Source organism: Neoarius graeffei, chromosome 5, assembly GCF_027579695.1.
Source record: "Neoarius graeffei isolate fNeoGra1 chromosome 5, fNeoGra1.pri, whole genome shotgun sequence".
NCBI classification, from domain to species: Eukaryota; Metazoa; Chordata; class Actinopteri; order Siluriformes; family Ariidae; genus Neoarius; species Neoarius graeffei.
Genome location: NC_083573.1, coordinates 60,852,001 through 60,879,065, shown reverse-complemented (window position 1 = coordinate 60,879,065; position 27,065 = coordinate 60,852,001). Strand labels below are relative to the sequence as shown.

The 27,065-nt window shown below is 42.0% G+C and overlaps 1 protein-coding gene across 1 annotated transcript in view; it reads right to left on the bottom strand.

The window, feature by feature from the left end:
• Window positions 1–27,065, bottom strand: part of grik3 (glutamate ionotropic receptor kainate type subunit 3) — a 258,630-nt gene that overhangs the window by 113,688 nt on the left and 117,877 nt on the right. Inside the window, exons 3-5 of the mRNA XM_060922177.1 lie at window positions 23,409–23,666; window positions 23,118–23,299; window positions 21,665–21,718 (exon numbers count right to left, since the gene is read on the bottom strand). Of these exons, the coding sequence (XP_060778160.1) occupies window positions 21,665–21,718; window positions 23,118–23,299; window positions 23,409–23,666 (494 nt within the window). The remainder of the gene's footprint in view (window positions 1–21,664; window positions 21,719–23,117; window positions 23,300–23,408; window positions 23,667–27,065) is intronic.

Below are 27,065 nucleotides of genomic sequence, written 5' to 3'. Positions count from 1 at the left end.
ATAGATAGATAGATAGATAGATAGATAGAACACTGACAGAAAGAAGGATGGATGGATAGATAGATGGACAGATACAGTGGTGCTTGAAAGTTTGTGAACCCTTTAGAATTTTCTATATTTCTGCATAAATATAATCTAAAACATCATCAGTTTTTCACACAAGTCCTAAAAGTAGATAAAGAGAACCCATTTAAACAAATGAGACAAAAATATTATACATGGTCATTTATTTATTGAGGAAAATGATCCAATATTACATATCTGTGAGTGGCAAAAGTATGTGAACCTCTAGGATTAGCAGTTAATTTGAAGGTGAAATTAGAGTCAGGTGTTTTCAATCAATGGGATGACAATCAGGTGTGAGTGGGCACCCTGTTTTATTTAAAGAACAGGGATCTATCAAAGTCTGATCTTTACAACACATGTTTGTGGAAGTGTATCATGGCACGAACAAAGGAGATTTCTGAGGACCTCAGAAAAAGCATTGTTGATGCTCATCAGGCTGGAAAAGGTTACAAAACCATCTCTAAAAAGTTTGGACTCAACCAATCCACAGTCAGACAGACTGGGTGCAAATGGAGGACATTCAAGACCATTGTTACCCTCCCCAGGAATGGTCGACCAACAAAGATCACTCCAAGAGCGAGGCATGTAATAGTCGGTGAGGTCACAAAGGACCCTAGGGTAACTTCTAAGCAACTGAAGGCCTCTCTCACATTGGCTAATGTTAATGTTCATGAGGCCACCATCAGGAGAACACTGAACAACAATGGTGTGCATGGCAGGGTTGCAAGGAGAAAGCCACTGCTCTCCAAAAGAACATTGCTGCTCGTCTGCAGTTTGCTAAAGATCACATGGACAAGCCAGAAGGCTATTGGAAAAATGTTTTGTGGACGGATGAGACAAAAATAGAACTTTTTGGTTTAAATGAGAAGCGTTATGTTTGGAGAAAGGAAAATACTGCATTCCAGCATAAGAACCTTATCCCATCTGTGAAACATGGTGGTGGTAGTATCATGGTTTGGGCCTGTTTTGCTGCATCTGGGCCAGGACGGCTTGCCATCATTGATGGAATAATGAATTCTGAATTATACCAGCGAATTCTGAAGGAAAATGTCAGGACATCTGTCCATGAACTGAATCTCAAGAGAAGGTGGGTCATGCAGCAAGATAACGACCCTAAGCACACAAGACGTTCTACCAAAGAATGGTTAAAGAAGAATAAAGTTTATGTTTTGGAATGGCCAAGTCAAAGTCCTGACCTTAATCCAATCGAAATGTTGTGGAAGGACCTGAAGCGTAAGGAAACCCACCAACATTCCAGAGTTGAAGCTGTTCTGTACGGAGGAATGGGCTAAAATTCCTCCAAGCCGGTGTGCAGGACTGATCAACAGTTACCGGAAACGTTTAGTTGCAGTTATTGCTGCACAAGGGGGTCACACCAGATACTGAAAGCAAAGGTTCACATACTTTTGCCACTCACAGATGTGTAATATTGGATCATTTTCCTCAATAAATAAATGACCAAGTATAATAGTTTTTGTCTCATTGTTTTTAACTGGGTTCTCTTTATCTACTTTTAGGACTTGTGTGAAAATCTGATGATGCTTTAGGTCATATTTATGCAGAAATATAGAAAATTCTAAAGGGTTCACAAACTTTCAAGCACCACTGTATGCCGCTTTTCCACTACCAACACGGCTGAGTTGGGCTGAGCCGTGCCGTGCTGAGTTGGGCTGAGTCGAGCTGAGTGGGGCTGTTGGAGTTGCATTTTGACTACAACCGCGCTGAACCGTGCTGGCTGGAAGTGGGTGGACACGTTGGGTGGAGTTAGCGAAAGTGGGTGGATGTCACGTGATGTCGTTAGGCGGCGCAAACAGTGACATCAGTGACCTTTTAAGCGGTAGTCTCACGACCCGGATAGTAAACAATAAACATGGAGTTGTTAGTGTTGCTGGTCTTGGTGCTGTGGCTTGTTGTCACCGACAACGCCAACAGATACTGGCAAGAGCGTATAGATGAGGCGAGGCGCATAAGGCTTCAGAAATTCTCGTAATTCGTAATTCTTCTTCTTCCGGGTTTACGGTGTTTACAGATCCCAGCGTGCTCGCGGGGCATGTGTGGGCATGTGAGGACACTCCTCACCAATCATTGCACAGGGGAGTGTCTCCTCACGCCCCTAGCCCCACTCGGCTCGGTTTGGCTCGCTTCAGCCCTACTCCAAAATGGTGCGAGTTTTGGGTGCTGAGTAGGGCTGAAGTGAGCTGAGTCGCGCCGCTCTGAGGTAGTCGAAACGCGAGCCGTGTCGGGCTGAAGTGAGCTGAAAAAGGGTAGTGGAAAAGGGCCAATAGATAGACCACTAACAGAAAGAAGGATGGATGAATAGATAGATACTGTAGATAGATAGATAGATAGATAGATAGATAGATAGATAGATAGATAGATAGATAGATAGATAGATAGATAGATAGAATCGGTTCATGCTGTAACACAAGGCACTTGACAAAGTATTACAGCATAACTCCTGTGCTGTGGCGTATGAATGATTTACTGCAATAAACATAGACTTATACACAGCAGAACAATGCTATTTTCATGCTGTTCAACTTGAGGAATGAAGTTGGTGTCTAAATACACAAACACGATGAGGAGAGCATGAGATTATTATTCTTCATGTCAGTGAATTTTCTGTGCTGGAGCTACAGTATAAAAGACTTTAATTCTATGCTAATATATGCATGTACTGAACATGGAGAAAAATGCTTTAATTTTATGGATTTTCATAGTACATGTTTTACATTGTCTTTTAAGTGCTGCACGTTTTTCTAAAGCTCTTTAAGACTTTACAGTTTTCTAAATTATATACTATGAAATAATAAGTTAAAAAGTATACAGACACAGTATACTGACTCTCCTGCAACTACAGTCGCTGCCAGTTATAGCCTGTACACATTGCACTCTACAGGGCATTTTAACATTATTAGTGTTAATGATATTTCTTGTATAGCTCATCCATCATATTCTTCCAGTTCTATAGTTTATCTATCATATTTAGAGATCACTGTCCACCTGCACTCAGTTGCACAGAAACGAGCTTATTTTGAAAATAAGAGTGGCCAAATTGACACACGTTGTATTTCCACATGCCATTTTACCATGATCACTCTGTTATACTGTTACACTTAGCAGGTGCAAAGCACAAGGTAAGTGTGTAGTTGCATCTGGGTGTAGTTCAGGCCCTCCACCATAATGCTGGAGCCTCACACCTGAACATTCATATTGTCTCTGACTGAGCTCATCTTAATGACTGGTGGCACTGCTAATGACTATGGGAACCCAAAATGACTAGACTGTAAAAGACAACCCTCTAAATATTTCTGTCATTGATTTTTCTCTCCTTTTACATTTTCTTTGAGTGATTTTACTTTCCTCTTTTTGATGGAGACTTATTATTTTTCTCTGGCATTGTCTTTCACATCAATGTCTGTCTGTGTAACACATCACGTTGGATATCATTTTTCTTTTTTTTATCTAAAGTTTAAAATCTATCATATTGCTGTGTTATAATCTTTTTTTTCCAAGGAGAAAAAAATAGAAGATGAGAAAATGCATATTTGATCGGATTATTTATGTATGCCTTTTTAATTATAACCTGCTTTTTGACATGATAGACTCTACCACTAGCACAGTGAGAGTCCCCAGGAACTCCCCGACTATTAATTCGGCTGACAGAAAAACTTACTGTTCTGGTAGCCCAACTGTACTCAATGCCTTTTCTTTGTGATTATGAAGGTATGATTTGTGAATTTGTAGAGAATTCTTGCTATTCTTGCAGCAAAGTATTAGGTGTAATCTGTACCGACTAGCAAATCAAGAGGGATAGCCAGCTATTCAAGCAAAGACCCTAAAGTTGACATTACTGGACTTGAAATGGTCACTGTAAAACTTTTTTTTTTCCTCACTCCGCATGTAGTCAATTTCAGAACATTAGAAAATCAATGGTTAGTGTTACATAGACACAGTGTGTTCACAAACCTGAATCCAAAAAAGTTGGGATACTGTGTAAAACATAAATTAAAACAGAATGCAATGATTTGCAAATCCTTTTCAACCTATATTCAGTTGAATACAATACAAAGACAATATATTTAATGTGGGCAGTATGGTAGTGTAGTGGTTAGCATTGTCGCCTCACAGCAAGAAGGTTCTGGGTTCGAGCCCAGTGGCCAATGGGGGCCTTTCTGTGTGGAGTTTGCATGTTCTCCCTGTGCCTGCGTGGGTTTCCTCCGGGTGCTCCAGTTTCCCCCACAGTCCAAAGACATGCAGGTTAGGCTAATTGGTGGTTCTAAATTGACCGTAGATGTGAATGGTTGTTTGTCTCTGTGTGTTAGCCCTGCGATGATCTAGCGACTTGTCCAGGGTGTACCCCGCTTCTTGCCCCAATCAGCTGGGATAGGCTCCAGCTTGCCTGTGATCCTGCACAGGATAAGCGGTTATGGATGATGAATGGATATTTAATGTTCAAACTGATAAGCTTTATTCTTGTTTGTAAATATACAATCATTCTGAATTTGATTCCTGCAACACGTTCCAAAAAAGCTGGGACGGGGCAACAAAAGACTGGGAAAGTTGTGGATTGCTCAAAAAACATCTGTTTGGACCATACCTGTTTATGATAAACAGGTTAACTGGTCATTAGAAAGGCTTAGTCATTCACAATCAAGGGTAAGGCAAAGTTCACCATTTTGTGAAAAACTGGGTGGGCAAATACACTCACTGGCCAAGTTAATAGGAACTTGTTCTTGATTCTAAGATTCCTGTTCTTGGCTAGTTGGAGTGGAACCCAATGTGGTCTTCTGCTGTTGCATACTGAGTTGCTTTTCTGCTCACCATGGTTGGAAAGAGTGATTATATAAGTTACAACAAACTTCCTGGCAGCTCAAACCAATATGGCCATTTTCATCTGACCTCATTTATAAAGGCATTTCCACCCACAGAACTGTCGCTCACTCAAAAAAAAAAAAAATTTCACACCATTCTGCGTAAACTCTAGAGATTGTTGTGTGTGAAAACCCCAGGAGATCAGCAGCTTCTGAAATACTCAAACCAGTCCACCTGGCACCAACACCCGTGCCATAGTGAAAGTCACAGAGATCACTATTTTTCCCATTCTGATGTTTGAAGTGAACATTAACTGAAGTTCTTGATTTGTATCTGCATGATTTTATGCATTGTGCTGCTGTCAAAGGATTGGCTGATTAGATAACGGCACAAAACCAGGGCTTTGAACCGGTTCAAGGAACGAAAACGAAAACCGGGAACTTTTTCTATTTCACATGGAACAGAAACGAAACCAGAAACGTTATTATTTTTTATGCTCCGGAACAGAAACGCTTATTAAAAATAATGGTAACCGGTTAATACCGGTTTTTATTTAGTTCCTCAAAGTTTCCGTAGCCTACAAATAAAAAAAGTCATTCTTCTCCTGCGCAAGTTTCTATGACCCGCTGGGGTTCACTTCCTGTGTGACGGTCGCTGACCGAATGGAGAGAGCGGGAAGGTGGACTGCTATCACTTCTCCATGTGATAATAAGTGAGTAATTGCATTACTGAGTGTGTGAGCAAAGAAGAGCCTGAACGATGCAACCTCCCTATTGGCTGTTTGTAAAAATGTATCAATTGTTGCCCTTCCCACGGGAATCATCGCGGGCTCGAGAGACGAGACCTGACGAGTTAGTTCGTTGGTAGCAGAACAAAATGTCTGGACACAAATCGGGTTTTCAGAAAAGGAAAGAAAATAAACGGAGGGTCGAAAATACAAAAAAGGAGGCAGAAAATGCAAAACGAGTTTTAAGGTAGGACAAATGGTTTCTTTTTAAGGCAGCCTGCCATGGCTGCAGGCTTTCAGTTGTGTCATTGAATGGTTACTTTTCTGAGGCGGCCCGCCGTGGCTGCCTGCAGGCTTATTTATTATAGCCCATTTAGTTAAAATAGTTGATCTAAAATGTTTATAGTTATAGTTATGTGATGGTTGTCCTGATTTAGACTGTTTTTTTTTGGGGGGGGGGGGTTTGCGCAATGTTGCACCCGGGTCCAGATTAGGGCAGAACCGGCCCTGGCTACATTTCAGGTGTAGTTTGTTTTATGTATGTATGTACTTGCATAGATGTGTACTTGGTCTTCCAATATGGCGCCTAACAAAATCTCGCGGCGCGGTGACGTCATGCGGTAGCCCTCTATAGGGCCTGACTAGCCTTTGGTAACACACTAAACGAATTATCTTTCATTTCTGGCACTTTTTCTGTTTGTGTAGATGGGAAGACATACTGAGAATCCAAATCGCCAACATTTGAAATAATAATTGTTTTGAATTATTTCTTGTCTTATTTAATGAAGGTTGTAATAGAATTAGCCTACATTTGGCTTAAGCTGGATGAGACAGAGGCATAATTTTATAGCCATTTGTTAAACAGCTGACAGGGAACGTAATTAACCGTTCCGGGAACGAAATTTTTTTGTTCTAACCGGTTCGGGAACGTCTATTTAATGGTGGAACCCAAAACCGGAAACGTTAAAATTCCGTTTCTGTTCGGAACGAACCAATAGGAAAAAAATTCTGGTTCAAAGCCCTGCACAAAACAGCAGGTGTGTGGGTGTACCTAATAAAGTGGCCAGTAAGTGTAGTTCAATAGTTTAAGAACAATGCTTCTCAATGTACAATTGCAAGGAATTTAGCGATTTCACCATCAATGATCTAAAATATCATCAAAAGATGAGAATCCAAAGAAATCTCTGCATGTAAGGGACAAGGCCAAAAAACAACACTGCATGCCCATGACCTTCAATCTCTCAGGTGGCACTACATTAAAATCTGACATTCTTGTATAAATGACATTAATACATGGGCTCAGGAACACTTTGGAAACCCGTTGTTGGTAAACATAGTTCATCACTGCAACTACCTGCAAATTGAAAGCCATATATCAACAACATCCAGAAACACCGCTGAGTTATTTTGGCCCGAGCTCATCTGAGATGGACTGATGCAAAGTGGAAAAGTGTGCTGTGATTTGACAAATCCACATTTCAAATTGTTTTTGGAACTCATGGAACATTTGTCTGGGCTAAAGAGGAAAAGGACCACCCAGATTGTAATCAGTGCAAAGTTCAAAAGCCAGCATCTGTGACAGTATGGGTGTGTGTTACTGCCCATTGCATGGATAACTTTCACATCTGTGAAGACACCATTAATGCTGAAAGGTACTGCTGAAAGGTACATACAGGTTTTGGAGTAAAGGTCTGCGCGGGACAGAATTTTCAGTCCCGCTCCCGCCCACTCCCGCATTGTGTAGTCCCGCTCCCGCCCGCTCTCGCAAAGAATTATGATTTTCAGTCCCGCTCCCGCCCGTGCCTGCCATATTTTGTCCCGCTCCCGCCCGCAAATCCTGCATGATGCAGACGTTCGCGTTATTTCTCACGAAAGTTCTTGTCATTGGCTTGGGGAATTAAACATGCTGAGCTTAGCTGAGCTCTCCACTGACCGATCCTTCACCTAGCGCACGTAGCAAGGGTGCGCGTTGCCAGGCGGCATGCGCAGCTGAGGCTTTACAGAGATACCCAACACACCTACCAAAATCTACAGTGGATATTAAGAATATTGTACATTGCACATAGCTTATATGTCACTCCTTACATTTACATTCTAGGAAATACAAGTAGGCCTATAAGAAATTAATATAATTTAAAGACACAGCGTGATGGTGCCCCACCCCCTACTTTGAGTGGATTTGAGCATAAATATCTACAACTCACGTTCAGGGGTGCGTTTCCCAAACAACCAACCAAGTTAGCATTAAACCAATAGATAGTTTTCACATGACGTCACAGAGTCGGGGATTCCCTAGTGGCAGCCATCTTGGGGGTCCAGCTTACCGTACGGGTGACTGAGCACACATTGTAACGCGCGAGTACAAAGTCTTCAAAAGAACCCAAGCAGGCTATTTAAAGCTAGCAATGGTGCACACCTGTTGTATTCACGGCTGTTGTAATAGGTCAGATGATGAAGTCAAGCGGAGCTTTTATGGAATTCCCACTGTACGGGAGCACGAAGGCGAGCAAACAAACTCAGCATACAAAGGAGAAATCTATGGCTTGCGAGAATCAACCGCAAGGATTATCAGCCTTCCAAACACAGCAAAGTCTGCTCCGATCATTTTATAAGTGGTAAGTTGTTTAAATAAACAATCAATTGTGTTTGTTTGTTTTTGGAAACCAAAACATCATGTGAACAATCTCTGGAGAATGCCTAATTGGAACTGCTGAGTGTACATTTACAGTGGTGCTTGAAAGTTTGTGAACCCTTTAGAATTTTCTATATTTCTGCATAAATATGACCCAAAACATCCTCAGATTTTCACACAAGTCCTAAAAGTAGATAAAGAGAACCCAGTTAAACAAATTAGACAAAAATATGATACTTGGTCATTTATTTATTGAGGAAAATGATCCAATATTACATATCTGTGACTGGCAAAAGTATGTGAACCTCTAGGATTAGCAGTTAATTTGAAGGTGAAATTAGAGTCAGGTGTTTTCAATCAATTGGGTGACAAATCAGGTGTGAGTGGGCACCCTGTTTTATTTAAAGAACAGGGATCTATCAAAGTCTGATCTTCACAACACATGTTTGTGCAAGTGTATCATGGCACGAACAAAGGAGATTTCTGAGGACCTCAGAAAAAGCGTTGTTGATGCTCATCAGGCTGGAAAAGGTTACAAAACCATCTCTAAAGTGTTTGGACTCCACCAATCCACAGTCAGACAGATTGTGTACAAATGGAGGAAATTCAAGACCATTGTTACCCTCCCCAGGAGTGGTTGACCAACAAAGATCACTCCAAGAGCAAGGCGTGTAATAGTTGGCGAGGTCACAAAGGACCCCAGGGTAACTTCTAAGCAACTGAAGGCCTCTCTCACATTGGCTAATGTTAATGTTCATGAGTCCACCATCAGGAGAACACTGAACAACAATGGTGTGCATGGCAGGGTTGCAAGGAGAAAGCCACTGCTCTCCAAAAAAACTTGCTGCTTGTCTGCAGTTTGCTAAAGATCACATGGACAAGCCAGAAGGCTATTGGAAAAATGTTTTGTGGATGGCTGAGCCCAAAATTGAACAATTTGGTTTAAATGAGAAGCGTTAAGTTTGGAGAAAGGAAAACACTGCATTCCAGCATAACAACCTTATCCCATCTGTGAAACATGGTGGTGGTAGTATCGTGTTTTGGGCCTGTTTTGCTGCATCTGGGCCAGGACGGCTTGCCATCATTGATGGAGCAATGAATTCTGAATTATACCAGGGAATTCTAAAGGAAAATGTCAGGACATCTGTCCACGAACTGAATTTCAAGAGAAGGTGGGTCATGCAGCAAGACAACGACCCTAAGCACACAAGTCGTTCTACCAAAGAATGGTTAAAGAAGAATAAAGTTCATGTTTTGGAATGGCCAAGTTAAAGTCCTGACCTTAATCCAATCAAAATGTTGTGGAAGGACCTGAAGTGAGCAGTTCATGTGAGGAAACCCACCAACATCCTAGAGTTGAAGCTGTTCTGTACGGAGGAATGGGCTAAAATTCCTCCAAACCGGTGTGCAGGACTGATCAACAGTTACCGCAAACGTTTAGTTGCAGTTATTGCTGCACAAGGGGGTCACACCAGATACTGAAAGCAAAGGTTCACATACTTTTGCCACTCACAGATATGTAATATTGGATCATTTTCCTCTATAAATAAATGACCAAGTATAATATTTTTGTCTCATTTGTTTAACTGGGTTCTCTTTATCTACTTTTAGGACTTGTGTGAAAATCTGAGGATGTTTTATGCCATATTTTTGCAGAAATATAGAAAATTCTAAAGGGTTCACAAACTTTTAAGCACCACTGTACATTGTAATGTACACTTAATATCGCTCATTTGTCACGTTTCTATTTGAAACTTGTCACTTCACTCACGCAAGGGTCATTTTTGAAAAACATTTTAGGTCTATTCTGTATGATTTAATTTGTGTTTGGGATGCAAACAGCGCGCCTTTTGGTGGATGCCGCCTGAATCGCGCAGATCCGATTTTTTTTTTTTTTAGGGGGGGCGTTGGAGTGTCTGATTATAATTTCAAAGTAAATTCTGTATTAAAATTGCTAAATAAGCAAATCCGTTACAGTCCATGAAACAGGAAGTATAAGGATGAGAAAAAAACAGTTTAAATCGGAAAGCTGCGCACATTTGCGCAGCCCGAGCGGTGTGCAGGACTGCGCATATGTGCGCAGCTTCCCGATTTAAACAGTTTTTTTTCTCATCCTTATACTTCCTGTTTCATGGACTGTAACAGATTTGCTTATTTAGTAATTTTAATACAGAATTTACTTTGAAATTATAATCAGACACTCCAACGGCCCCCCTAAAAAAAAAAATCGGATCTGTGCGATTCAGGCGGCATCCGCCAAAAGGCGCGCTGTGAATATATAAAGTTGTATCTATCAGACAGCCTTTAAAGTTTGATGAAGTCAGTTTCAGGCTTTGGCAGCCCTGCATAGTCACTTGAAAATGCATCTTTGTCCACTTCGTAGGGGTCAATTCCCCCAATCAAGGCCAGTTTGGCTGCATGCCGTTGTCGTGAGATGTCGTCTAATGTATCTATATACTTCTGTTTGCTTGATTTTGCTGATATTGATCTTTATTTTAGAAAACTGACTATATAACTTCATAAATTCGTCTGAGATAACATAGCCGTTAGTGGCGATGGTCCGTTTTGTTTGCCCCCCAAGATGGCGGCTGGGGGGCGTTCCCCGGAATGCCGTGACGTCAGTGAAAACTATCTATATGGTACGATGCAAGTTTGAACTAACTAACATCCAAAAAACGACTGTTTCCCAAAGCTGTAGTACTTGAGTGCCCTATCATCTACATGACGTGACACAGTTGTTGGATGGGGCAGAATATCTCACACATCGAATTTGCCTATTGTGGCTGCCGTGTCAACTAAGGCTACATCCACACGACAACGGCAACGAGATGTTATTTAAAAATATATCGCGTCCAAATGGGCAACGATCAGTAAAATATCAGGTCCATATGGCAACGCAACGCTTGCTGAAAACGATGCAATACACATGCCACACCTCTAGGGGCGCTGTAAGACGGTCCCTTTGGAGACACCAGAACAATAGAAGAAGTAAGGACGCATGCGCATAAACTATTATGCGCGAGACTTCATATTAGCCACAAAGTCAGGAAAATCTGTTCGTAAAATTACATTATAATGACCAAATACAATGAAAAGTATTTTTCCAGTCTCACCTGTGAAAGGTAATCCCATGTGATCTCATTTGGACGGCAAACCTGTTGGTACAGTTAAACGCAGCTAATCTTTATTCTCCGCTTTGACCTATCCAATATGGCGGCAAGGATGACGTATGATTCTACGCAGAAGGCGGCGTCTTTAATGGTCCGGAATAAATTGAATGCTACACGTTGATGGATTAATTTGTTGTTTCTCACCTGTGAAAGGTAATCCCATGTGATCTCGTTTGGACGGTAAACCTGTTGGTACAGTTAAACGCAGCACATGAATCTTTATTCTCCGCTTTGACCTATCCAATATGGCGGCGAGGATGACGTATGATTCTATGCGGAAGGCGGCGTCTTTAATGGTCCGGAATAAACTGAATGCTACACATTGATGGATTAATTTGCTCTTCTACGTCCTTTTTGAGGAATGTATTGTAGGACTTAAACCAACATCTGAAGAGGTGAGATCGCTCCTTTTTTTCCCTATTTTTACTGGCGGGATTGACTCTGCCCTAAGGGCAGAGTCTCTCTCTCTCTCTCTCTCTCTCTCTCACTTTGCACCATTACACAATAAATATTCAAAGTGAAAATATTTTGTAAGCACGTTTCATGAACCAAGTTATAGGATTTGTTGACAACTCGCATCAAGTTCGTTACACTTCTACCCGGCGTGAAGCACTCACAGTCATGTGGTTGTGACGTCATCGTAAACAAATCCGTTCTACTCATCTAGACGACTTCACAACGGCAACGTTGCCAGATCTTTCCACTCTGGAACCCGTTCTCAAAAAGATTGCGTTTTGGGCACCCAAAACGCCGGTGCCGTGTGGACGCCAGGCCTAAACGATAAGCAATTGTATCGGAGTCACCTGAATCCGTTGCCATGTGGACAGGGCCTAAGTGTTGGGCTAACTGAACTAATCCCCGACCAGCAATGCTGTCATACGGGCGGAGGTCCGCAGCAACAAAATCAACACATTTCTCCACGGTCTTTGCCTTCAACACATCTGTCACTTTTGTGTTGTTCCCTCTGAACTCCAAAAAGTGTTGTCCTTTTAAGACAGTACATACATGGCGATTCAGGCCTGATGTACCTGATTTATGGCCGTTGTATGTCAGAACCTTTTGGCACTTATCACAACAAGCAAAGGGCAGCTGATTTCCCTCTGCGTCTTACACGAGTGAGAACGACTTCCAAATGTCTGATTTCAGGACTCTTGACTTTTTAACAGTAAATGTATCTCTTTTTAAAGCAGCACTTACTTCTGAAGCACTGTGAGCTTCACTAGAGGAGCTCTGCTCTTCTACCATGATCGGAGATCTCAAACACGGAAGAGCAGAAAGGAATCGGAAACGTACGCGAGATTAGACCACATCCGCAAATTTAGGCATCTTAAAATGTTTTTATTAATGCCAAATAAAATATCCAGCACAAATTATATATGATGGACATAAATTAATAATTTATAAATTTTATTTTAAACACATTTTTAGTTAGCGGGACTGCAGCTTATCACCTCTCCCACCCGCTCCCGCATTGTGCACTCCCCCTCCCGCCTGTGCCTGCAATGATCTTTCAAAATTTGTCCCGTGCCGCACTGCTTTGTGTCGGGTCCCGCGGGTCCCATGGGACTCCCGTGGGAGTGCAGGGCTCTATTTTGGAGCAACATATGCTGCCATCCAGACGTCTTTTTCATGGACGTTCCTGCTTAGTCCAGCAAGACAATGCCAAGTCACATTCTGCATGTGTTACAACAGTGTAGCTTTGGTGTAAAAGAATGCGGGTGCTAAATTGGTCTGCCTGTGGTCCAGACCTGTCTCCCATTGAAAATGTGTGGCGCATTATGCACAAAATATGACAATGGAGACCCTGGACTGGTGAGCAACTAAAGTCATATACACTGCAGCCATGTTATAATAAACTATTTTACTACAAACTTTTGAATATAACAAACTAAGTTTGTGTCCCCCACCTTTAGTGACAATGTTAATGCCATAAAACAAAGGCTTAACTAGCCTCGCTTAGGTGTCAAACACTAACAATTATCGAGAATGGTGATCAAAGGATCAATCAAAGGATGAAATGACTGCTGACTTCATCAGTGATTTGCAGCACATGAATGAAATGAATGGTGAAGATTTAGAAAATACAGCGAGTCAGTGGGTGGAAACTGACAACAATACACCAGTAACCGCCATCATTTTCATAACAGACAAAGAAATCACCTCCATTCGGGACAGTTCAAGGTGCATTTTTTTTTTTATTTCTCTTTACTTTCACTTTTCAGTGACTTTAGGTTTTGCTCGCGCGCACACACGTTGGGGAACACAGCTCTCTCTCGTTACTGCCATTTCAAAGACGTACAAAGACACATTAACAAATAGCCAGAAATTAGACACAGGTGTAACTCATCATGTTACCTCCTGGTTCAACCTGACTCCTTGCCATTCACAGCCGATGCTCAACCACGCCCTCGCTGCCACATGTAATTTTACTAACTGAAAGTTTACAATATTCAGATTATTTTTATGACATTGTAAAGAATGGCTTATTTCCTTTACTGCATAAATATCTAAGTAAAGTAAGTGAAACTATAAACACAGTTGGTCTTGTTTTATGTAAGAGTGAGTGTTTGGTGTGACAAGTGGGTCCATTTCAGTATTACGAACTTTTCGGTATAAGGAACTATTTGGATGTCCCCCAAGGAGTCAGGGATGAGAATGAAAAATATTTAAAAAGTCTGAAAAAAGCCGGGGGTTTGGGGGTCACAGGCACCCAGCGGGGCCCAGGGGCAGAGCCCCGGGAGCTAATCATTTTTGGCTATTTTTTTTTTTTACCCCAAAACCATTAAATTTTATCAGCAAAAAGTTGCAGTTTATTTGGAAATAAATTCCCCTTCTTGGTGGACTACCAGGTGAAAATGATTAATATGGTACACGAGACTTGTTTTGAATCAATTCACATTTGATGATTTCAAAAAATCAATGCACCTTTTAATATAAACAAGAGCTCTACAGTATTATATTTCTGCATTTTTGCTATTCATGTCTTTGTTAACATGTGGATATCAATGTAAATGAATGAATATATAACTTTTTAAATATATAAAATACCTTACCAAATGGAGACTGGGCTGCTTTCTCTGAAGTTCTTTTCATAATAGTGATAAGGTTACAATACTTTTCACAATACAATATTATTCACACGATCAGCTACTGATGTCAGAGGCTTTACAGTGGAAGTGTGGCCATCTGTGCTTTTCACCAGTGGTTGATGTATATGAGATGCACTGCTACTATCACTAGTCTAAAGTGATGCTGGTAACTGGTAGTTTGTCCTCAGAAGTTTCAGTTTGTCTAAAATGATATCATCAGTCTCATATGAAATTTATGTTCTTTGTTGATATACTCTAATCCTTTAAAATGAAGTGCAAACCAGAAAAAAGTTCTATCATATAATTCTCTTAAGCTTTCTTCTGATGTTATCATGGTAGCAGGAGGTCTTGCATATTAAGCAGGCAACAGTCAACATCACTTATCACTTCCCTTTCAACTGTCGTGTGTACTAACTAGGTTTTGTCTGGACAGGATGTTGTGTAATGTAATACATATACCATATGGTCAATTTGAAGATCAAGATGGTGATTTTGAATTAAAGAACAGGCATGTACAATGGGCATTACATATTGGAATTTTTTTTTAAATCAAAAACTATAAGTTCATCTCGGCCTAAAAAATTTGGGCAGACGCTCCTGCGCGGCACATGCTAGCAATCCCCCCCCCCGTCCCCCTATGAAATGAGCAATAAGTAGGAGAGTTATACATGGTATCCTACCTAAAGTTTTATCAGAAATATAGATATGATACTATGATTCTCCCCAACATGCTACATTAGATAAGCTAACCCCATTTATAAAAGATACACACTTATATATGACATGTATTTGATAGATATATATTATATACACCATGGCATTGATTCGTGCAATATACATTATAAATATAATGAATCATTGAACAGGCAAAATAATTTTCGACCAACCTTTGTGTTTTTTGGTGTATATGTGAAGTTCGATAGTCCTTGCCCCTCTACTAGCGTAGTTTATCATGTCAGAACACAATGAGCAAAGTACTTTTCCTGGGATGTCTATTTTCCGTATGTGATCACCAAGCTTCGTTGTGACAGTCTGCTTGTCGATCTCGACATTCAGTGTTCTTTCTAACCAAGCCCATCGAAAACAGTTCTTTATTCCTGCACCTTTATCAATCTCCCTCACTCGATCCTCTTCTTTCTTATCTAGGACTTTTGCCATTGTTGATATGCTAAAATATCCTGCCTGAACACGTGTCTTTCCGATGTTACCAATGCATATCGTCAAACAGTGTGTACGGTCGGTAAACGGTGATTGCAAGCCACGTGTGGAGAGCATGCGTACTTGTGTTTACACACTGCACGCGATGGGATTTCCCGAAAATTCTACCGCAAATAAGTCGAACATTGTTGCAAAAGTGAATGTTAATTACGACATGTTGATGTTAATTACGACATGTGTTAATCTGGAGCCCACCAGGAATCAAGACGTTTTAAGGTGACCACAGATCATTAACCATACCCCCCCGAAAGTTCTCAACGGATTTACATCGATCTCAAAAACGATTATTTTGGTCTGAAAAAGTCGGAAATCCGCCGATCAGCGGAAAATTCTCATCCCTGAGGAGTACTTTATAGCAGGGTTGCAGTGTATCAAGCAATGATGGGAACGAATTTCACATTCAAAACTTCACAATTAGTGTCCCCATTTCCCAAACACTTACTGAGTGTTGTTAAAAGAAAAGGTGATGTAACACAATGGTAAACATGCAAACCTTTTTGGAATGTGTTGCAGGCATCAAATTCAGAATGAGTGTGTATTTACAAAAAAACAATAAATTTTGAACATTAAGGGTGTTTTCACACCTGGTCCCCTTTAAAGGAACCAGACTCAGTCCTCTTTAAGTGGACCAAAAAGTGGACCAACAGAAAAAGAACTCAGTTCTTTTTGTGTTCACACTGTGAATTTATTACAAAGAGGACTGGGTTCTCTTTCTGGTCCAGTTAAGCTTTGATGGGGCCTCAGTCCTCTTTCTGTTCACACCAGGTCCTCTAGAGCCCTCAGACCCCCAGTGCACGGAATTCTGGGTAATTTTCTCTTGAATCAAAATGTCTGCTGCCATGCTTGCCCTGCTGTATTCTTTGATCAAAATAGTGCGGATTAAGGAAAATAAATGTATTATTTTTATATATATATATATATATATATATATATATATATATATATATATATATATATATATAAATTTTTTTATATATTTATATATATTATATTATTTATTTATAATATAGTTATATTATTGTGGCCAACTCATCAGTCACTAAGTTCAGAGAACTGTAAAGCGGCTGTGGTAAGTTCCAAAAGGAAGTTGAGTTTCCTCCTGAGGTGGTCTCAGTTCGGTTCGCTTTAAAGGGGTCTGGGTACGGTTGGAGTGTTCACATATGCGCAAAAAATGCTGAGTCATCGATCTGAGTTCGGTTAGGTGGCTGAAAGGGACCAAGTGTGAAAACACCCTAAATAGCTTGTATTTTGTGTTGAACTGAATATAGTTTGAAAAGGATTTGAAAATCATTGCATTCTGTTTTTATTTACATTTTACACAGCATCCCAACTTTTTTTAGAACCAGTGTTGTATTCAAATTAACTTGGGTATCTGGTTGTGTAGCCCTGCGATGACCTGGCGACTTGTCCAGGGTGTACCCCGCCTTTCGCCCGTAGTCAGCTGGGATAGGCTCCAGCTTGCTTGCGACCCTGTAGAAGGATAAAGCGGCTAGAGATAATGAGATGAGATGAGATCTGGTTGTGTTTAAAATTGTGGTGAAAAAGTGAAATATTTGTAAAACAACTGACATCCTTTTTTGTAGCTACTGTTACTATTGCTCTGTACTACTATAGTCAAGCCAGAAAGTCTGCACACCCCTTTCACCTTCTCCACGTTTTATTATGTTACAGACTTATTCTGCAATAGATTGAGTTCATTTCTTGCCTCACACATTTCCACACAATCGCCAATAATTACGAAGTGAAAACAGGTTTTTAGAAAATATGCAATTTTATTTTAATGACAAAAATAGGTTATTTAGGGGTTATATATCTGTACACACCCTTAGCCTAATACTTGGTTGATGCACCTTTGGCAGCAATTACAGCTTCAAGGTGTCTTGGGAAAGAAGCTAGGAGTTTGGCACACTTGTTTCTGGACATTTTTGCCCATTCCTCTTGGCATATCCTTGCAAGCTCCGTCAAATTGGATGGGGAGCATTGGTACACAGCCATTTTCAGCTCCTTCCACAGATGTTCAACTGGATTCAGATCTGGGCTCTGGCTGGGCCACTCAAGGACATTCACAGACTTTCTCCGAAGCCACTCCTTTATTCTCTTGGCTGTGTGCTGCAGGTCATTGTCATGTTGGAAGGTAATCCTTCACCTCAGTCTGAGGTCCAGAGCACTCTGGAGCAGGTTTTCTTCAAGGATCTCAGTATACTTAGCTGCATTCATCTTTCCCTCTATCAGGACTAGTCACCCCATTCCCACTGCTGAAAAACATCCCCACATCATGATTCTGCCATGCTTCACTGTAGAGATGGCATTAGCCAGGTGATGAGCGGTGCCTGGTTTCCTCTAGATGTGACGCTTGGTATTCAGGCCAAAAATTTCAATTTTGGTTTCATCAGACCAGAGAATCTTGTTTCTCATGGTTTGAGAGTCCTCTAGGTGCCTTTTGGCAAACTTCAAGTGGGCTGTCATGTGCCTTTTACTAAGGAGTGGCTTCCGTCTGGCCACTCTACCATAAAGGCCTGATTTGTAGAGTGCTGCCTGGATGGTTGATCTTCTGAAAGGTTCTCCCATCTCCATAAGGATACGCTGGAGCTCTGTCAGAGTGACCTGCGGGTTCCTGCTCATCTCCCTGGCCAAGGCCCGTCTTCCCCAGTCGCTGAGTTTGGCCAGGTGGCCAGGTCTAGGAAGACTCTTGGTGGTTCCAAACTTCTTCTATTTATGAATGATGGTGGCCACTGTGCTCTTTGTAAAGCTGCAGCAATTTTTCTGTACCCTTCTCCAGATCTATCTCATCTCATTATCTCTAGCCGCTTTATCCTGTTCTACAGGATCGCAGGCAAGCTGAAGCCTATCCAAGCTGACTATGGGCGAAAGGCGGGGTACACCCTGGACAAGTCGCCAGGTCATCACAGGGCTGACACATAGACACAGATAACCATTCACACTCACATTCACACCTACGGTCAATTTAGAGTCACCAGTTAACCTAACCTGCATGTCTTTGGACTGTGGGGGAAACCGGAGCACCTGGAGGAAACCCACGCGGACACAGGGAGAACATGCAAACTCCGCACAGAAAGGCCCTTGCCGGCCACGGGGCTCGAACCAGGACTTTTTTGCTGTGAGGTGACAGCGCTAACCACTACACCACCGTGCCGCCCTCTCCAGATCTATACCTTGACACAATCCTGTTTCTGAGGTCTGCAAATAATTCCTTTGACCCCATGGCTTGGAGTTTGCTTTGAAATGCACTGTCAACTGTGGGACCTTATATAGGCAGGTGTTGGCAATCCCCAATCGTGTCCAATCAACTGAATTTACTACAGCTGGACTCCAATTAAGTTGTAGAAACATCTCAAGCAGTATCAGTGGAAACAAAATGCAACTCGGCTCACTTCTGAGTGTCATATCAAACGGTGTGCACACTTCTGTACATATGATATTTCATATTTTGATTTTTAATAAATTAGCACAAATGTCTAAAAACCTGCTTTCACTTAGTCATTATGGGCTATTTTGTGTAGAATTTTGTGACAAAAACGGAACTCAATCTGTTGTAGAATAAGTCTGTAATGTAATAAAACATGTTGAAGGTGAAAGGGGTGTGCAGACTTTCCGGCTTGACTGTATTTAGGGAAGGATGCATGCTTGCACTGACCAAATATTCCGCAAGTGTGATGGCCATTGAAATAGTACATTAGACCAGTGAGACAGCAATAATAGCTCAAAACTTGTATCTACATCTGATACATATATGTCTATTGTTATTGTAATGTCTATTTATTTGATTCATGCAAACATTTCTTGATTTCAATTGATCTCAGTCAGTTTAAGTGTTTCTAGTTGCTGCATCTGTTTGAACTTGATATATCTCATTGGGGCATGTATGACCATAAACAAGCACAGACTTGTGGCCATATTTGATGCTAGTTTTGTTTTGGTAATATAATGCCGCTTTTCCACTACCAACGCGGCTGAGTTGGGCTGAGCCGTGCCGTGCTGAGTTGGGCTGAGTCGAGCTGAGTGGGGCTGTTGGAGTTGCATTTCGACTACAACCGCGCTGAACCGTGCTGGCTGGAAGTGGGTGGACACATTGGGTGGAGTTAGCGAAAGTGGGTGGACGTCACGTGATGTCGTTAGGCGGAGCAAACAGTGACATCAGTGGCCTTTTAAGCGGTAGTCTCACGACCCGGATAGTAAACAATAAACATGGAGGACATGGAGTCGTTAGTGTTGCTGGTCTTGGTGCTGTGGCTTGTTGTCACCGACAACGCCAACAGATACTGGCAAGAGCGTATAGATGAGGCGAGGTGCATAAGGCTTCAGAAATTCTCGTAATTCGTAATTATTCTTCTTCCGGGTTTACGGTGTTTACAGATCCCAGCGTGCTCACGGGGTGTGTGTGGGCATGTGAGGACACTCCTCCTCACCAATCAGTGCACAGGGGAGTGTCTCCTCACGCCCCTAGCCCCACTCGGCTCGGTTTGGCTCACTTCAGCCCCACTCCAAAACCATGCGAGTTTTGGGAGCTGAGTAGGGCTGAAGCGAGCTGAGTCATGCTGTTCTGAGGTAGTCGAAACGCGAGCCGTGTCGGGCTGAAGTGAGCTGAAAAAGGGTAGTGGAAAAGGGCCATAATAGTTATTTATGAAATCCAACAGACAGAACAACACTGAACAATTCATAAGCATAACAACAATGTAGCATTCTGCTACTGTATGAGCTTTCTGTACTTTTGTTCGAAATGTTGAAATTGGCTCATAAAAATATTTATATGCATGATTATGTTTTTCATAAGAAAAATGTTGTTTTTTTCAATTGATTGAGGCTTTTATTTTAATCATTTTAAATTTCACATCCCAGTTAATCATAGAATGAAAATATCTTGAGAATTAATATGATTGGACTGATAAGGTATGCACAGTTACTGTGAATCAGTTTTCATCAAAGTCCATAAATGTGTACCACTGATTAAACACGACTGCTCCTGTTTAAATATGAGGTCCCAGAAATAAATAATAATAAAACAATTTAAGAAATTAAGAACAATTAACTAGTAAGTCATATAAAACAAGAGCCAATTATGGTTAATTGAATTACTTGCTTAATTACTTCCTTATTTACGGCTTAAAATGATCCTTTCAAGAGGTTAGCAAGCCATTATTATCATGCCCCCATGCCCCCCCATGTATTGTGTAGCTCAATATGTGTTTGATGTCACCTATTGTATGTGCATTTTTCCTGCAGAACACGAAAACAACTTTTTGTAATTGTATAATGTATACAATTGTGGAACATTAAAAAATCTGTTATTGTAACACCTATTCCTTTTAAGTATAAAACAAACTCCAAGTGTTAATATATAGACTACTGAAATTCTCCTTGCCTTTAAATATTGTCTCTTTTTTTTCTGGAAACGATACAGAGGCTTAAATATCACTGTACAAATGCTGAGATAATTTGTATTCAGACTATGTTGCACAATAATCCTTAAAATAGGGAACAATAAGCTCTTGGTCCCAGTGTCCCTGCTTTGCAGTTTGATACATAAGAAGCATCAAAAGGGCAGTCAGAATTGCACATGAGAAGCAGAGCTGGCATTTAAAAACTTAAGTCAGGGTATCACTGTAAACATTTGGGATGGTTTTAATTCAAAGGGCACTCCAATGCTGGGTTAATAGCTCAAGTATTGTTATCTCCATTAAACTCTCAACTTGCACAATCAATTGACTGTCTGTTGCTTTCACAGAAGCTTTTCAAAGAATTTTGTTGACTTAAACTGGGTGGTTATTTACACAGGGACACTGGAGACACCATTACGCTGTGGATTTGTTAAACAAATCTAATATTATGGAACAGCTCCAGCGTCAACTGGCGATTAAAATCTATTCATAAAAAAATCAGGATGAAAATAAATGAGATTCAAAAAGCTTGAACAATAGTGGAACATTACCAGAGTAGTGAAGATGTAGTGGTAGTACTCTGTCATCATTCCCATCATCTGAGCCTGGAGTAGTGCATGGAGAAAAATGGACATGGGGAGGTGGAAATGAGGGAAAGAGGGAGAGACATAAAAACACAAGATAATGAAAAAGGTTAGCACCTTAATTTCCGATCAGTATAAACGACCAACTCAAAAAAGCAAAAGAAAACCAAATGTATTTACAACTGCAGAACAGATGAAAACCACTGGACTGTATGTCCATATTGAGTCCTGTCTGATACCACACTCACTCCAAAAGTCAGAGGTACAAGTAGATGACAAATTCAAAGTGACTAAATTCTTGCCCCATTAGTCTCTTCAGTGGATCAGGAGAGCAAATGTCATACAAATTCTTCCACCTGCAATTTTGGCCCTGAGTAAAAGAGTCATCATTTTATTCATCTTCCACATGCACTTCCTACTGATTCACTCACTTAATCTTCATTGAAAGTCCTGTATTTCCCAGGGTGGCAATATTTCCTCTTTAATTACACCATCTGTTGTATAGCAAACCCAATGCTTAGCCAACCACTAAAAGTAAATTTCATTCAGGTATGTCTTGTTCTCCTCTTCAAGCCAAACTAGACTTCACCAAAAGAACACAGCCCATTTTACCGACTATACCACCATGAAATAATAGCATTCAGAGACTGTATGGAAGTCATGATACAGCTGATTCATCTGATTTTACTTGCTCCTGTAATATTTACTCGTACGTGTCCATTCTAATTTCTTCTGCCACCATGTCTCCCCTCCGTCCACCTACACATATCGCCTGGCTTTTTAAAGCCATATGGGATTTGGCCTGCAGACAGCTTTGACACACTTCCTGCCCTGTCACATTTCCCATTTCCTTATGGCCTGAAGGGAAATGCATGTAGCGACAGAAGTTCAGGTGAAGCTTACACAGTAAGGCAGGCTGCAGACAGGTGACCAGAAGAATCAGGGTTATAGAAACCACTTGCTCATAAGTTCTAGTATGAAATAATGAGGCCTTTATTTTGACCTAGAAAACAACTGTAGGTGGTTTAAACTCACCAAAGTAAGGAGAGAATGATTTGAGTAAGAACAGTCTAAAACTATGGGGAAATAAGAAGCTTATAAAACTGTTGCACTGCTAAGCTTCTTACCTATCTTATATAACTATGATATGGGGGGGGGGGGGGGGGGGGGATTTATCCAATATCCTCTTTGGCTCCAGGAAACCATAGGTCAACATCCAAGATGGTATTGATTCAATAAGTGCCAGCTCAAAAAGACTTCACCTAAATACCAGCTAAATATGCATTGTATCTCCTTTGCAGACACCCTTTAAATAAATCCCACACTCCTGTTTTATGTTTAAATACCATTGTATTAGTGTGTATAGATAACAAATTGGTTTCAGTAATTTTCCTTACTCAAAAACAACATATAAACTGACTTGTTTAAGAATCTGTGCAGCCATGATATGGCTACAGTCGAAGATGATGCGAAACTCTCGGCTCCTCTTCATCTCCTTCAGCAGGGGGCGGGTGTCAGTAGTATCCAGAGGGAGTTGTCGGATCTTCAGCCTTATATTGTACCTGGAAGGGGCCATGATCAACTCCTGGAGTCTAATCAAACCTGTACACAGTAGGCAAAACAAATGTAGAGTGACATTAGATGTTTAGCATAGGGTGTGTGTGTGTGTGTGTGTGCGTGTGTGTAAAACTAAGGAGGTATTATATCTCACCAGTGCTGTCATCATACACCACAGTGGCTGTTTTCCACTTGAGGAATTGTACCAGATCCAGGATGGCGTAGCTGAGGGAGGAGTAGTCCGGATACAAGTTGGCATAAAATGTGTCTCTGTTGTCCATGGGGTGATGTTTCCACCTCACCTGGATGTGTGGAACCTCCAGTGCATTGCAGATGGACTGTACTGCATTTGACGAGGAGCTATGAGATGGCCCGAATATGGCCACAACACCTAAAGACAGCTGGTCACAAGCTGGCAAAAATAGAGCTTAAGTTAACACTTTCAGAAAGATTCAATACCTTGTGTGTGAATAACATTTATGTGAATAATGTAATGATTTTAAAGCTGTATTTTACGACAACTCAAATGTCAGTGTGGCAGTAGGGGCATGGTCGAGTACCAGTTTGTGAATGGAGAGCAAAGCTGGGGAAGGTGAGTGGAAAAGTGGAAGCACCTGTGGTTAATTAATGTGCTGTGTCGGTGTGTTTGTGTGCAGTGATGAGGAGCAGATAAAAGGGGAACAGAAGCAGAGAGAGTTGTTTTTCTCTGTGGCTGGAGTTACATCCATGCATTGCATATTGGTAGTGAAAAGCTTTTAGTTATAGACCAGTGGAAAGCGTGTTTTTGTTTGGTTTTCACTAGAAATAAAACTTGAAGATGAACCTGAACCCACTTGCCTTTCTATTCAGCACCCACCCCTGTCAGGGAACTGCTACACTGGTGCCAAAACCTGGGACACTGAAAGGGAACTGTCTCCATGTCTTCCCCATTCAAGGAGCTTGTCCATGCCCTTGCCGCTGCCTAACAAAACCAGCACCAGGTGCTGGTTGCTAGGCAGACTGAGCAGGAGCAGCACTTCGAGGCCCTCCTGCAGGCCCAGCAAGAGAACCGCCAGGTGCTCCTGCGCCTCATTACTCCAGCAGGCGTGCCAGCCCCAGAATCCGTGGGGTCACCCTTACAAAGATGGGACTGCACGATGACCCAGAGACCTTTTTGGAGCTCTTCGAACAAGCTGCAAAGGCATCAGGGTGGCTGGAGAAGCAGCGAGCCTTCTACCACTCCTGACCGGTGAAGCACAGCTCATGGCTCAGCAACTGCCTGCAGACAGCCGGCTGGAAGATGCAGACCTAATGTGCACGATCCTGCAATGAGTCAGCTGCTTCCCCAAGCAACACTGACAGCGCTTCCATGTGTTGATGCTGGAGGAGGTCAGCTGGCCCTTCGCCTATGCCCAGCAGCTATGAAATGCCTGCTGACAGTAGCTGAGGGCAGAAGACCGCGACGTCAAGGGGGTCATCGATGCAGTGGCACTGGAGCAGTTCATTAAGCCCAGCGCACACCTTCCTGATTTCATTGGGGCTCCGTGTGTCGGGCGATTGGTTACGAGTACATGGGCCCAATTTGATCGGTTCAAAATTCCCTGCACACATTTGCGAGACATCATACACATTCAGCCCGGATAGATGGTCACGTCTTCAAGATATCACGTGATAGTATAAAATATATATAATACATACGTACATACGTACGTACGTACATACATATAGAAGTATTAAATTTTGAATATTAGAATCAAAAAGGTATAATAATCCCGACTAAACAAATCAATAATAAGAATTGATTCAAATTTGTTCAGTCGTTCTTAAAATTCAACTTGTTTCGGGATTCCAGACAAGCGATTTCTGTACCACTGACAATGCCATAATACTTTACCAGGCATTTTCAAAGCTGACACAATTACAGCCATAGCCTCATTCCTCTTTTCCTGTTTGCTGTAATCAGATGAACTAGTGTCATAAAGACAGGTGGACACTTCCCAAAGTGACACAAGTTGTGCTTCCTGGTCTGCAGTCCGCGTGTGATCAATCCTGGCACACCAGTTGGCTGTTTAAAATTATTGTAACCGATGAGATCGTAGTAACAATGCACACACTACCGATTGTGTTGCATACGAGGAGATCACATCCGAAAATATCAAGATGAGTTTGATCTGAAACGAGCAACTGAGAACCAATGAAATCGGCTATGAGGTGCCCCCACACACGTTTACGATTCGCAAGCGATTTAATCGGCCTGACAAAATCGTAAGCAAATCGGGAAGGTGTGCGGTCAGCTTTACTCAGAAGCTGAGGGGGACAACGAAATGGGTCCAGTGCCACCACCTGGTGTCGCTGGATTGAGCCATTGAGCTGTCGGAGGACCATCTGGCAGTGGTTCCAGTGGCAGGCAGACATCCTGCCTCTTCTTCTCTCTCTCTCTCACTCATCCTGATCCCCCCATTCCTCCCCTCCCTCCTAGTACCATGGAAGCAGGGGCCAATCATCCCACAGCCAGCTCCCCAAGCCCGTGGTTCCCCTTCCCCCTCTTCCCCTTATGTTCCTGTGTCTTCCCCACAGGTGAGCATTCCTTACCCCAACAGTGCAGAGCTGAGGCCTGGGCTGGTGTGCTGGCACTGCAGGGAACCTGGGCACTTCCAAGACCAGCGTCAGGTGACGGAGGTGGGGCCAGTGGTCCAGATCCCCAACATGCTAGAATTTCCCCCAATCGAGCTGGAACATACTGCATACCAGAGAGTATCCAAGGGGATACATATCATGCATTGGTGGATTCAGGCTGCAATCAAACATCAATTCAACATAGCTTAGTTCAAGGCGAAGCATTGGGTACAGCACGTTGGGTGAAGGTTCGCTGTGTGCACAGGGATATACACACATACCCACAGATACCGTCAAGATTCAATTTCGGGGAAAAAATTAGTGTCAAGGTGGTGGTTAGCCCATGCCTCATGTACCCACTAATCCTGGGAACTGATTGACAGGGGTTTAAAAGCCTAATGGAGCAAGTAGTGGTGGGTGGGTCCTGCCGTAGCGCACCAAGAGGAATCCCAGTGTGACATTGTCGGGAAAGCCATCCGGGCTACATCAGCTCCACACTCCCTCAAGGATTCACTAATGGAGTTCCCTCTGGAGCAGTCGCAAGACCACTCCCTGCAGCATGCATTCGACCAAGTGAGAGTAATCAATGGCCAGAACCTCCACCCAAACATCACACACTCCCACAAGTACTTTGCAATAATTAAAGCTCAACTGTATCAAGTGATGCAGGACACTCAAAAAGGAGAGCAGATCACACAATTATTGATTCCCAAAAGCTGCAGAGAACCCCTGTTCCATGCAGCTCATTATAACCTAATAGCTGGACACCTGGGGCAGGACAAAACACTAGCCCAACTCATTGCCTGGTTCTACTGAACAGGGATTTGTGGGGATGTCTACAGTTGGTGTGCAGCATGAGGCAAGTGCCAACTGGTAAATCCAGCGGCCACTCCAAAAGCGCCATAGCATCCTCTTCCTTTAATCAAGACCCCCTTCAAAAAAATTGGGATGCATCTTTTCAGGCCATTATAGTGGACTATTTGAGGGCATTGCTTTATTTTAGTCCTGGTGGATTATGCAACGCGATACCTGGAAGCAGTGCTGCTGTGTAACATCACTGCATAAAGTGTCACAGAGGCGCTGTTTAAAATTATCTCCCAAGCTGGGATTCTGAAAGAAATCCTGACTGATTAGTACACTACATTCATGTCACGCACAGTTTGTGAACTTTATTAGTTATTTGGGGTTAAATCGATCCGCACCAGTGTCTTACACC